The sequence below is a fragment of the Mesocricetus auratus genome, unplaced genomic scaffold, assembly GCF_017639785.1.
Source record: "Mesocricetus auratus isolate SY011 unplaced genomic scaffold, BCM_Maur_2.0 Super-Scaffold_100044, whole genome shotgun sequence".
NCBI lineage: Eukaryota > Metazoa > Chordata > Mammalia > Rodentia > Cricetidae > Mesocricetus > Mesocricetus auratus.
In genome coordinates, this window is record NW_024429221.1 from 8,514,964 (window position 1) to 8,529,532 (window position 14,569).

Sequence of the window (14,569 nt, forward strand, 5' to 3'; positions counted from 1 at the left end):
TTGACCCTTTGAATTTTTATGACTATCACAAGGGAACATCTTTAATCAAAATCCAGGTGAGATGTTTATAATGTGTTCCTTTGAACCGAATCTGACTACTAACCTTCCTTTGTATATCTATGGGATATTAACTGATCTTTATCAGAAAAATATCACCTTAGCAAATAATTAGGTGTCTACACCATATGGAAAGACTACTATAAAATTTGTCACCAATATGTTTTCCCAACCTGACACATGCTTATGTACTTATGAGCTAATGCTTATCAACCTTCACTTTCCTGCTCTGGTAATCTATGCAAGAACAGCACCAATTTCCTGCTGAAAAAGATCCATGTTTCTGTTAGAACATGATGCTTGACACTGACATTTGAAAAATTTGCTTTAATTATCATTCATAAGTAGAGGAGGGGAGTTCATTCAAAGATTATTTGCTAGCAATTTTGTAAGCAAATGTCAGAGAATAGGTTGATTAACAGAAGAAATTTATTTGCTAAAGGATTTGAAATATGGAATTCAAAGAACAAGGTTATGAAGTTGATGATCCAAACATCTTATCTTTACAATTCCCTTTTATCTCAGATTACTCAAGAACATGGAAGCTGTCAACCAAACAACTACCTCAGAATTCATTCTTCTGGGGCTTAGTGAAGATCAAGCTCTGCAGCCTTTCATCTTCTGCCTCTTCCTGTCCATATACCTGATCACCATCCTAGGAAACTTACTCATCATCCTGGCTGTTACCACAGACTCTCAACTACACACACCCATGTACTTCTTTCTCTCTAATCTGTCCTTTAATGACATTTGTTTAATTACAACCACAATCCCAAAGATGTTGGTTAACATTCAAACTCTAGATCAAACTATCACATACATGGGATGTCTCTCTCAGGTCTTCCTTATCTTGAATTTTGCTGGCATAGAAAATTGTCTCCTTGCAGTGATGGCCTATGACCGCTATGTTGCTATATGTCACCCTCTGAAGTACACAGTTATCATGGAAGCTCATTTCTGTGTAATATTGCTTTTCTTCTCTCTGCTGTGTAGCATTATACATGCTTTATTCCACACTCTGATGGTGTTACTGCTGTCCTTCTGTACAGAAACTGAAATCCCCCATTTCTTCTGTGAGCTGGCTCAGGTCATCAAACTTGCCTGTTCTGATAATTTCATCAATTTTCTCCTGGTATACACTGTGTCTGTTCTATTTTTTGGTATTCCTGTGTTTGGAATTCTTTTGTCTTATATTCATATTGTATCCTCAGTTTTAAAAATGTCATCCTTGGGAGGCAAGTATAAAGCCTTTTCAACCTGTGGGTCTCATTTGTCAGTTGTGCTCCTGTTTTATGGCACAGGTTTTGGAGTACACATTAGCTCTGCTTTTACTGACTCTCCAAGGAAGACTGTAGTGGCTTCAGTGATGTACACTGTGGTTACTCAGATGCTGAACCCCTTTATCTACAGCTTGAGAAACAAAGAAATGAAGAAAGCCTTCAGGAAAATCATTAATAAGATAACATCTCTTTTATAATATGTCATCATTATATCAAAGATTTTAGAGGAATGCAAGCTTAACTCTGTTACTCAAGATATTTTATCTCTGTCATTTAAATGTTATATAACAAGTAAGAGAAGTAATAATGATGTACATTTTAACTTGATTTTAAACCAGACATCCCTACATGCCTAACTCAGTGATTTAATATAGTTTTTCTGAAAAAAATGTTAGGTTCTTAAAAATGAAATGTTTAAAATGTTCTAATTTTATCAAAAAATCGTGCAAAGTCTCATCAGTAGATATGAGTTAGACTTTCTCTTTCCTCAAAATCATAGTAACATATTGAAAACGATTTATATCTGATTTCATAGTAAGATAAATGTGTATTGACTAATAGAATTATCTTTATATTGTCATAAAGAAATTACTTTTCCTACACCAAGAAGTGGTTAGAATTTGCTCTTTAATTTTTATTTATCTTTTAAAATTAAAATACAATTAAATAACTAAATTTAATTAATTTGGTCCACAAATACATATATATATATATATATATATATATATATATATATATATATATGCTGCTTACCTCTATACCATTGAATGTATATAAGTCATTCATGGACTAATTTATATTTATATTATTTGGAAATAAGTTGCCATCTCACTACTCCGGAATAAATGATTAATCATTCTTTCTGCATACCTTAGTGGCCAGTAATCATTTCTCTAGGCTTCAGGACTTCTGAGACTACCCCCATTCCGTGTTAGTATTTCTGTTGATATCATCCTTTCTTAGGTAATGTTTAAGCAACCCATGTTGGTGTCATGTTTAAGCAAGCCATCATGGGTGTTGTCACATCTCTCACATTTTAGGTGATAAAGTTTCATAGAAATTTCAATGTCTCTCTGGTTTTAGTAATTTCCTGCCTTCTCTTCCACAATTATTCCTGAGCCTTTGGTGTAGGTCTTGTTTTGTAGATGTATCAAGAGGGGCCTGCCACTATATATTCACTTTTCTGCATTTTGAAGAGTCCATTTTTATTTCTCCATTTGTTGCAAGAAGAATTTGCTTTGATGAAGGTGTGAGCATTAATTAAACTCTTACCATGAGAATAAGTATACATATTGGAAACTCAATTAGAAGTTTATTCTTAGGTAAATTGGTAGTTGTTGGGTCTCTAAGGTCAGTAGAATTGGGTAGTTGGCTAATTTTCCAGTAAGAGGAGTGATTTTTTCTGTGTTCAGTAGACCAATAATTAATATTTTTTTCTCAAGCAACCATCATGTATGTCATATTTGAGTCATTATGCTAAGGTGATGTTAATTAGAAAGAAATGGCTCAAAATACATTTGTAACACATTTGTCCCTTGCAAGTGGTTTCATTTGTAATGATAAGAAATCTAAATTTAGGGGGCTGGAGAGATGTCTCAGAGGTTAAGAACAGTGGTTATTCTTCCAGAGGACCTGAGTTCAATTCCCAGCAACCACATGGTAGCTCACAACCTTCTGTAATGAGATCTGGCTCCCTCTTCTGGCTTCCGGGCATACTGACAGATACTGTATACTAAATAAATAAATCTAAAAATGTAAACACAACAACAACAACAAAAAAGAAATCTAAATTTAATACAATGAAGCAAATAGGAGAGTTGTCTTACATTTTACATTAAGAGAAAATGAGCATACTAAACAAATTTCTTGTACTTATTCAATTTCATTTAATACACTTAATTCAATTCAATAATTGACTCTCCTTCAGACTATTATTGCTATTTAATGTCTCTATTCACCAGACATATAAACTTGTCTAGATAGGACTACATGTTCGGCGCTAAAATTGGTTTGAATTGTTATCTGATTTGAAAAATAGATGAATGATATTTGCTTGGACTAAAGCATCTCCCACGGGTGAATCTTTTCCCAGATTAACTGTGTCAGAGTTGATGGGTAAGTTTGGGGCAAGACTCTTAAGTCCCCTCTGTGCAGTAAATGTGTGTGTTCCAGGGAGCTACTGAGGTTGCAGAGTATGAGTGGGATTTGGGGCAGAATGAAATTTGTAGGTTACAGGACTTTTGGTGTAGCTTGCCTGAAGTAGTCTTTCCTACTGACCTGCTAGTGTGACTGAGATGGGTGGGGGAAGGGCCATGTGTTTTACCTTGGAGTTTCTGTGATTCAGATGGAAAGCTAGTTATTGACATCTCAGTCTTCTCTATGCAGTAGATGTCTGTGTCCTACAGATACTGTTTCTTAAACAAGAGAGTAACACAATGTTTTATGGAATCTCCACAACACTAGTGGCTCATTATCTGAAACTTCGAATTTCAGCAGAGATTTTTCTCCAGTTTCAAATCCATGAAGATCAAGTGTGCAGAAATTATAGTCTCAAAATGACAGGGAGCATGAACCAGCAATATAATGAGCCTTGCATACTTCTGGTCATTGCTATTCCTCACCAGTTTTTCACAGTCTTTATACACAATACATGCCAATTTTATAAATTATAACCTTCCTCTTATTTTACTAGAAAAATATTTTACATTTATAAAATTATTAGTAACCTTAAACTAATATAAAATGCAAAATTACATTCTATATATATTGGTACACTTAATACAATTATAATTATGTGTTTTATGAAAAGATCGGTTTTCAGAGTATTTGTTATTAAATCACAATGAATTTTTCCTGTGTTGTAATTCCCATGGAATATAAAACACTTATATTTTATCATAGCTAAGTGCAGAAAATTATTACAGAAATTTTCATACACTTGTATTTTATTTTTCTATTCTCTATGTAGGAGATTTTCTTTTCTGAACTTGTTAACAGAAAGACTATAACTATCTAGTCTTCAACTCCTTCAGAGACCTGAGAAGGAAATATTAACTGAGGAAGCAGGAAGTTGAAATAAGTGACTTTTTAAAAAAATGTGAGAAATAAATGAAACAGCTGGTAGCCTGGACAGTCAACCAAGTCTCCTTTATAACATTGGCACATCCAAATTCAGTCTACAAGCACAAAATATCTCACAGACTTCTCTGTGAAGCACAATATTGTCTTTACAAAGGTCATCAGTCATTCCCCTTCTATCCGGCTTTGTGCAATTTAAACATCATACCTCCAGCAGGTGAGGCAAGGGAAACTTCTTACCCAGTGTCTAAATTTATCGCAAAGAAAGTAAACTACATATGGAATTTCTTTAATGCCCATCCCCTATCAAGGGAGACTATTGCAGCCCAGATAGAGGAAAGAGGACCTAGTGCCCCAAACAAAGGATGTGACATATTTTGATGATCCCCTGTGGAAGATATCACTATCCTTGTGGAATGGGTGTGGGTGAATTGGGGGGTCAGTGGGGAACTTAGTTAAAAGGGAGTGAAAGAGAACTGGAACTGAGATTGATACATAAAATAAGAAGAGGCTTCAGCAATCTTGGAGAGTAGAGCAGTATTTATTCCTGGCATACAAATGGATTGGGGGTTTGGGGAGGAGGGGAGGGAGAGGGAACTGAGAGTGACATGTGTAAAAAGTTCAATAAAGAAGAAGAAAATAACTAAACATGACTTAAGGCATACTGATGAAGCTCCCACAGGTAAAAAAATACATAAATGTATTAGAGCACAAAAATTAGTGGAGATAGAATTTCAATGAAAGCAATTTTAATTATAGAATGTAATAAAAAACACACGCTTACAAAAAAGAAATAATAAAAAATTTAAAGTAAAAAAGAAAGCTTTTAAGAGTCAAAAACAAAAGATTATGAAATTAATGGCAATAGAATAGTATCCGATTTTTGGATCAAGCAGCCAGGAGCCTGCTGACAGTGCTGGTCTACTCCTACCACCACTCAGGGCAGAGAAGAGGGAGTGACTAATACACACCTGAACCCACTGTGAGACCCATCAGATCATTGGACCTGTGTGCACCCACCAGAAGAGTACGTTGAACCCACTCCTACCAGGAAAGGAAGAGACCCACACCTGTACCCACTGGAAGAAGGGATAGGAAGATGAAAATATAAGAAAACATTCAACAACAGAAAAATCAACATGACACCACCAGAGTCTAGGGACTCTACACCAGCAAGACCTGATCATCCCAAGACAGATGAAGCAGAAGAGAATACCCTTAAAAACAACTTAATGAAGATGATAAAGACCCTAAAATAGGAAATGAGAAAATCCTTCAAAGAAATGGAAGAAAAGATAACCCAAAACTTGCAGGAAACAATTCAAACTGTGCAAGGTTTGACAGCAGAAATAGAGACAATAAAAAATTTCTGACAGAATGCTGTAATTCAAAAAGGTGAATAAATGATCAGGAACTACAGTTGAAAGCATAACTAACAGAATACAAGAGTTGGAAGAGAGAATCTCACGCATTGAAGATTCATTGAACAAAGAAAATAATATGTCCAACAAATCCCTAACACAAAATATTCAGAAAATATGGGACACCATGAAAAGGCCAAATCCAAGAACAATAGGGATAGAAGAATGGGAAGAAATCCAACTCAAAGGTGCAGAAAACATATTCAACAAAATCTTGGCAATAGATAATACCACTTTATGAAAAGACAAAAGAAAAAGCAGGGTAGATTCACAAACAATAACACCACCAGCAACAAATAAAAAAAACAAGAATTTATACTCAAAGGTCCTTAATCTCCCTCAATATTAATGGTCTTAATTTGCCTATAAAAGACACAAGCTAACAGAATGGATACAAAGACAGAATCCATTCTTTTGCTGCATACAAGAAACACACATCAACTTCAAAGACAGATATTACCTTGGAGTAAATGCTTGGAATAAATTTTCCAATCAAATGAACATAAGAAACAAGCTCGTGTAGCTATCCTAAAATTGAATAAATTAGATTTCAAACAAAAATCAAAACATGAAATGAAGAAGGTCATTTCATATAAATCACAGGAAAAATCCATGAAGAAAATGTCTCAATTCTGAACATCTATGTCCCAAGTGAAAGGCAACCACATTCATAAAAGAAGAATTACTAAAACTAAAATCACACATAAGACCTCACTTATAGTGGGAGACTTCAACAGCCCACTCTTACCACTAGACAGGCCCTCCAAACAGAAACTTAACAAAGAAACAAAGGAACTAACAGAAGTTATGACCCAATTGAGTTTATAGACAGCTATAGAACATTCCATCCAAACACAGAAGAACATACCTTCCTCTGAGTGCCACATGAGACCTTCTCTAAAAAAGATCACATACTTGGAAAGATAGCAAGCACCAACATGTACAAAAATTGGAGCAACCCCATCTATCTTATCAGAAAACCATGCTTTAAAGTTAGAATTCAACAACACCACAAATGGCAGAGAGCCTACAAACTCATAGAAATTGGACAATGAATAATTATACTACTCCTGGGTCAATGAAGAAATAAAGAAAGAAATTAAATACTTTCTAGAATTCAGTGAATATGAAGACACAACATACCCAAACTTATGGGACACTTTAAAAACAATACTAAGAGGAATGTTTTAACACTAAGTGCTGATATGAAGAAACTGGAGAATACTCACAATAATTATCAGCACAACTGAAATTTATAGAATAAAAAAAGCAAACCACAGAGGAGTAGATGTCAGGAAATAATCAAATTGAGGGCTGAAATCAATACAGAACAAATAAAACAATATAAAGAATCAATGTATCAAAGAGTTGGTTTTTCAAGAAAATCAACAAGATAGAAAAATCTTTATCGGAGAAGACCAAAATGCATAGAGAGAACATGCAATTTAGCATCTCACACTGATAAAATCCAGAGAATCTTCAGGTCATACTTTGAAAACCTGTACTCCACAAAATTAAAAAAACTTAAGGAAATGGACAATTTTCTGGATAGATATCACATACCAAAGTTACATCAAGGACAGAAAAGCAATTTAAATAGACCTATAACCCTTAAGGAAATAGAAGCAGTCATCAAAAGATTCCCAAACAAAAAAAAAACATCTAGGGCCAGATGGCTTCAGTGAAGAATTCTACCAGAAGTTCAAAGAAGAGCTAATTCCAATGCTCCTCCAACTGTTCCATACAATAGAAGCAGGAGATTCATTGCCAAACTCTTTTTGAGGCTACAATTACCTTTTTACCAAGCCACACAAATACTCAACTAGAGAAGACAACTAAAGACCTATATTCCTCATGAACATTGATGCAAAAGTACTCAATAAAATAATAGCAAATTAAATCCAAGAGCACATCAGAAAAATCATCCACCATGATCAAGTAGGCTTCATCCAAGGGATGCAGGGATAGTTCAACATACAAAAATCTATCAATGTAATCCACCATATAAACAAACAGCAATAGAAAAACCACATGATCATCTCACTTGATGCTGAAAAGGTCTTTGACAAAATCCAACACCCCTTCATGATAAAGGTCCTTGAGAGATCAGGGATAACAGGAATATATCTGATCATAATAAAACGAATATACAGTAAACAAACAACTAATATCAAAAGAATTGGAGACAAGCGCAATGAAATTCCTATAAATCAAGAACAAGAAAATGCTGTCCACTTTCTCCATACCTCTTCAATACTGTACTTGAAGTTATAGGTAGAGCACTAAGACAAAAAAGTGGAGATCAAGAGGACAGAAATTGAAAAGGAAAAACTCAATCTTTCACTATTTGAAGATGATATGATAGTATACATAAATGCCCTGAAAAACTCTACCAGGTAACTCCTACAGGTGATAAACACCTTTAGCAAAGTATCAGGATGCAAGGTTAACTCAAAAAAATCTGTATCCCTATTATATACAGATGATAAAAAAAGACTGAGAAAAAAATCAGAGAAATATCACCCATTACAATAATGACAAACAACATAAAATATATTGTGGTAACACTAACCAAACAAGTAAAAGACCTGTATAGCAAGAACTTGAGTTTTTAAATAAAGAAATTGAAGAAGATACCAGAAAATGGAATGATCTCCCATCCTCTTGGATAGGTAAGTTCAGCATAGTAAAATGGCAATCTTGCCAAAAGCAATCTACAGATTCAATGCAATCCTCATCAAAATACTGGCACAATTTTTCACAGATCTTTAAAACACAAATAATCAACTTTATATAGAAAAACAAAACATGCAGGATAGCCAAACAACCCTGTACAATAAAGGAACTTCTGGAAGCATCACCATCCTTGACTTCAAGCTCTATTATGGAGCTGTAGTCTTGAAAACAGCTTGGTATTGGCACAAATAGACAGGTAGACCAATGGAGCTGAATCAAAAACCCTTATACTGATTTTTGTCAAAGGAGCTAAAATTATTCAATGAAAAATAGAAAGCATATACAACAAATCATGCTGGAATAATTAAATGCTGACATGTAGACGATTGCAGATAGATCCATGTCTATTGCCACACATAAAACTTGAATCCAAATGGATCAAAGACCTCATCATAAATCCAGCCACACTAAACCACTTAGAAGAGAATGAGGGAGGTACCCTTGAATGAAATGGTACAGGAGACCCCTTCCTGAATATAATAACATCAGTAGCACAGACACTGGGATCAGCAATTAATAAATGGGACCTCCTGAAACTGAGAAGCTTCTGTAAGGCAAAGGACACAGTCAACAAGACAAAAAGGCAGGCCACAGAATGGGAAAAGCTATTCATTAACCTCACATCTGCCAGAGAGCTGATCTCCAAAATTTACAAAGAAGTCAAGAAGCAAGTCTCCAAAACACCAAAGGATCCAATTAAAAAGTGTGGTGCAGAACTAAATAGATTATTCTCAATAGAGGAATCTAACATGGCTGAGAGACACTTAAGAAAGTGCTCAACTTCCTTAGCTTTTAGGGAAATGCAAATTAAAACATCTCTGAGATACCATCTCACTCATGTGAGAATGGCTAAAAATCAAAAACACCAATGACAATTCATGCAGGAGAGGATTTGGAGAGAAGGGGAACACTCCTCCACTGCAGGTGGGTGTGCCAACTCATAAAGCTACCTTGGAAATCAGTATGGATTTTCCTCAGGACAAATGGGAATCAGTCTACCACAAAATCCAACAATTTCACTCTTAGTCATATACCCAAATGATGCACATTCATACAACAAGAACATCTGTTCCACTATGTTCATAGCATTATTTTTAATAATCAGAACCTGGAAGCAACCTAGATGCCCCTTAACTGAAGACAGAGTAAATGTGGTACATGTTCACAATGGAGTACTACTCAGCAGAAAAATACAATGGAATCTTGGAATTTGTAGGCAAATGGATGGCACCAGAAGAAACCATCCTGTGTGAGGTAACCCAGTCACAAAAAAAACATGCTATGTACTCAGTCTTATATGGATTTTAGACATGAAGCAGTAGAGTGCCTTCTTACACTCCTACCACTAGAGAGTCTGGGAAACAAGGAGGATCATAAGAGATATATGCATGGTAATCCAGGGAAGGGGAATGGGACAGGATCTCCTGAGAGAACTGAGACTATGGGTGGAGGAGACAGCGAACTGGGATAAAGTGAGTGGGAGAACAAAAGGGGAGAGTAGGATATGGAGGAACAGGAAAGTTGACTTGGGGGATGAATAGAGGAGATCAGGATGAGAGACACTATAATGGAAGGAGTTATTGTAGGTTTGGAGAGAGATCTGGCACTAGTGAGATTTCCAGAGACCTTCAAGGATGATACCAACTGGCAATCTAAGCAGTAGTGCAGTAGTGGATAGTCTACCTTCAATGTCCTTCCCGATTAATGAGATTGTCAACTACCTTGTATGCCATTCTAGAGTCTTCATCCAGTGACTGATGCAAGCAGAGGCAGACACCCATAACGAAACTCTGTGCACGCCTTTAATCCCAGCACTCAGGAGGCAGAGGAAAGTGGACCTTTGTGAGTTCGAGACCAAGCCTGGTCTACCGAGCGAGATCCAGGACAGGCTCTAAAACAATACAGAGAAACCCTGTCTCAAAAGAACAAAACAAACAAACAAACATAACGAAACTCTGAACTGAACACCTGGAACCCAGTTGCAGAAAGGGAGGAGTAATGAGCAAAGTGTTCATGACCACATCATGAAACCCACAGAAACAGCTGACCTGAACAAGGGGGAACTCATTGACATCAGACTTGTGGCTGAGAGGACAGCATGGGACTGATCCAGAACCACTGAACATGGGTGTTAGTGAGGAGGCTTCAGCAATCTTTGGGTCATCAGATACTAGATCAGTATTTATTCCTGGCATCTGAGTGGACTTTGGGACCCCATTCCACATGGAATGATGATCTCTTGTTCCTGACCAGGATGATATGGCTGACTTTGGACATCCCCCATGAAGGGCATCATGCTCCCTGAAGAGCCCAGGGATTGAATGGGGAGTTGGAGCATTGGTGGGCATTAGGGGAACAGGAGGGGACTGAGAGGGACCTGGGGTTGACCTGTGAAGCAAGCTTTTCCTAATTTAAATTAAAAAATTAAATAAAAAGAAAAGCTTTAAAGAATCAAAAATAAAAGATTATGAGATTAGTGACAAAAGAATAGTCACTGAGTTTTGGTTTTCCTCCTGTCCCATATCAGGTGACCCTTCTGAAATGAGACAACTATTTTGAATTTTCCTTTAACAAGCATACTGGGATTTAGAGAAGGAGAGAGTCACACTCCAACACCAAAGACAGATTTAATTTTTAATTGAACTGTCATTACAAAATGATCATTTACATTTTGTCTGTCAACAACGGTGGCAGAAACAATCATTTGGAAAACGTTTTGAAATTTCATCCTGATATCCTAATAGGCCAATTTACTCTTTTTTCTGGGAACATTTTTCTGTATGATTTTTCCTTTTTCTTCACATGTCTCATTTGCCCAGTGGTCTTCACATTCCATAGCCTATGTCTTTATTCTCCTGAAAAGACAAAAGCTAAACCCAATCCAACCTCAACTTTGGGGGACGTTTCCTTCTGCCAAGTCATATCTGCTCAAATGAAAAGCTTTTGTTAGTTTTAAAGTTAGTTTAGGTTGAATGGCCATGCTGTTTGGTTAACTACAGTCTCTTCTAATTAAGAGATCACTCTTGTGCATATTTGGTCTTCACCAATTTTGATGTTTTCATAGCTTTTCTTCTACTGTGAAAATAACATATAACCCATCTCCAGCATAGCACAGATTCTGGTTCCTATTCTGAGGCCAACACATACTTAGAGTATATAGGCACATACAATTCAGTCATTTTTTCTATTATCTAATGTCTCTTTGCAGCTTTCATTTCTTTCTGATCAGCATTTTAGAACTTTAAGTTAACAAAGTACTATGCAATCTATTTCTGGGGTGTCTTTACCACCCTTTTCTGTTTATTAGCCATATCTTTTAGAATTTGATTTGAACTTTCTCTAACATTTTGCCCTGTAGGATTGTGTTGTATACTTGTACTTTGCTTCATATTATAATATACAATAAGTTAAAACTGTTTAATTTCAGTAGAAACATATGTTGGAGCAATGACAGTCTTAATTTGTACATTATGGTATACCCATAATTACCATAACTTCTAGCAAACATGTCATTACAGAGTCAGCCTTTTCAGAACTAAAAAGTATTTTGCATCAAAATCCTGAATATATATATACATATATATATATATGTGTGTGTGTGTGTGTGTGTGTGTATCATATATAGGTATCCTTATTTTAATTTTATAAAGTGTACTAAAGGAAATACACCTATGTTCCAAATTTCATTTGAGTACCCTTTGGGTTACTTAGTACAGGTAGTGGAGTTTGGTTGTATAAAGAACAAGAAAGATCAGCACTCGGGAGGCAGAGGTAGGCAGATCTCTGTGAGTTCGAGGCCAGGCTGGACCAACAGCCTCCAAAACAATACAGAGAAACCATGTCTTGTAAAACCAAAAAAAAAAAAGAACAAGAAAGATATATGTAGTTGGATTATTGCCAAGTGATAGGAAAAATTCTTTTTTTCAAATTTTGCTATTCACATGTTTTATAAAAAACTCTAAGACTTCCTGAATGTTTCCACATTTCCAATAAATAGTTGATCAATTTCATCATTACCTTATTCTGGAGTACCTAGCAGACAAGTGTGTGTGTGTGTGTGTGTGTGTGTGTGTGTGTGTGTGTGTGTGGTGTGTTGTGTCTATCTGTGTCTGTCTTTGTGTGTGTGTGTGTGTGTGTATGATTACTATTCCAGATTATTAATTGTAAATGAGAAAGTAATAACTTCAAATCTATATTGTCTGATATAGATCCAGCAGTTTCAATATGAAAAATAACTCTTTCTGCATATTGAGGATAAGTACCTGTGTTAAGAGGTTCTGAAAAATATAATAATACCATGAGACTAGCATATAATCCTGACTTTTTGAAAGAAGGACTTTGAATCACTTTACTTAAATGTCTTAATTTGTAATCTGCCTTTCCTGATTTATTTGTATCAGTATATAATATAGAGGCTGCAGATATTTGTGTTCCCCATACAATGTAATAAATGATTCAATTAACTGTCTTTATAAATTAAATTCTCTTGCTTTGAGGTTTTTATTATTAATCTCTCCAAAAAAAATTTACATCAAGTTCTTTACTAAGGGCAAATTGTGGATATGAAGGATTGGTGAGATGAATAGGATCAAAACACATGATGTGAAATCCAAAATGAATAAATGAAAAAAGTTAAAACCAACAAATGAACAAAAACAAGTTACACTTATTGCTCTTCTAGGGGAATTATATTTGGTTCCCACAAACTGGAAAACTTCAAACTACCTTTAATTTCAACTCCATGGGGTTTGGCATGTACAAACAGACAACCACCAACAAAAACATCATTGTTTTTTATTAATAAATCTCTTTTACAATAATAACACCAGTACAAACATTTTGCATGTCCAGTTCGTCCAGCTTTTCCCAAGTGTAGACTAATTTCAGTATATTGATCAAACCAGAAAAAGAAAAAAATATAATACGAATAGGACATAACTGATTATTTGTATTATACTTTGTATTTATCAAGGGTTAGTTTAATTGAAGAGAAAAGGGAACCTCATATTCTCTACAAGATTTGATAAAACCATCAAATTGACTGATCACCAACAGTTTATTTTCCTTCCATTTTTTCTTCCATCATTTCATCTATCCATTGTGCCTATTTACACATCCATTCATTGATTTATTTGTATATGTGAGGCTACATAACTTAAAATGTACAATATGCACACAGGTACCGAAGAAGGCGAGTTTATCAAAAATCCCAGGTCCTAAAGTAACATGTATTTGTGTGTTATTCAATAAGCATGCTGGGAAGCAACTTGGGTCTTCTGTAAAACCAGCGATAACTAAATCAAACTCTACAGGCCCACACTGGATACATTTAAAAAAGAACTAACTCCCCTTGGAGTTGTGGAAAATATCCCTCTTATAGTAAGAAACATTCTTCACCCTAAAATTATTAGAAATACCTTAGAGAGGTTACATGGCAATTCTAAAGAGGTACTCTTGTGAAACTAAGTGTAAAATTAACATTAACTTCTACCCCTGGCTTGAGAGAGTGTAATGTTACCTATCCTTCATGCTAAATTTTTGGTTGTTTTTTGTTTTTGAGACACAAGATTTCTCTGTGTATCATTGCTGTCTTGAAACTCACTCTGTAGACCAGGATGACCTTGAACTCACAGAGATCCATCTGCATATGACTCCCAAGTTCTGGGATTAAAGGAGTAAACAATCACCTTCCAGAAATTTTACCATATATTACTAGATAAAAGCAAAACCTTACTGACTCAGAAAGAAAATAGGAAACAACATTTTCCACTAACAATATCAAGATAGAAAACAGGTTATTGTAGTCATCAAAACTTTCAATCGCAATAGATAGAGAGAAGGAGCAAATCCATAATAAAACCCAATGCATAAATACACATCTACATATCTAGTCTTATAGAAAGCAATAGAAGACAAACTCCAACCTAAAGAGATTAATCATACTCAAGAAAGCATGGACAATAAATAATCCATGAATAGCAAATTGACAGAGGGGAA

At 35.4% G+C, this 14,569-nt stretch overlaps 1 protein-coding gene across 1 annotated transcript; it reads left to right on the plus strand.

Moving 5' to 3' along the window:
• The first annotated feature begins 592 nt into the window (after window positions 1-592).
• On the plus strand, window positions 593-1,534 carry LOC101836177 (putative gustatory receptor clone PTE38). Its single transcript, XM_005087404.4, has one exon. The coding sequence runs from the start codon at window positions 596-598 to the stop codon at window positions 1,532-1,534; it is 939 nt and encodes a 312-aa protein (XP_005087461.1). The 5' UTR covers window positions 593-595.
• The last annotated feature ends 13,035 nt before the right edge of the window (window positions 1,535-14,569 follow it).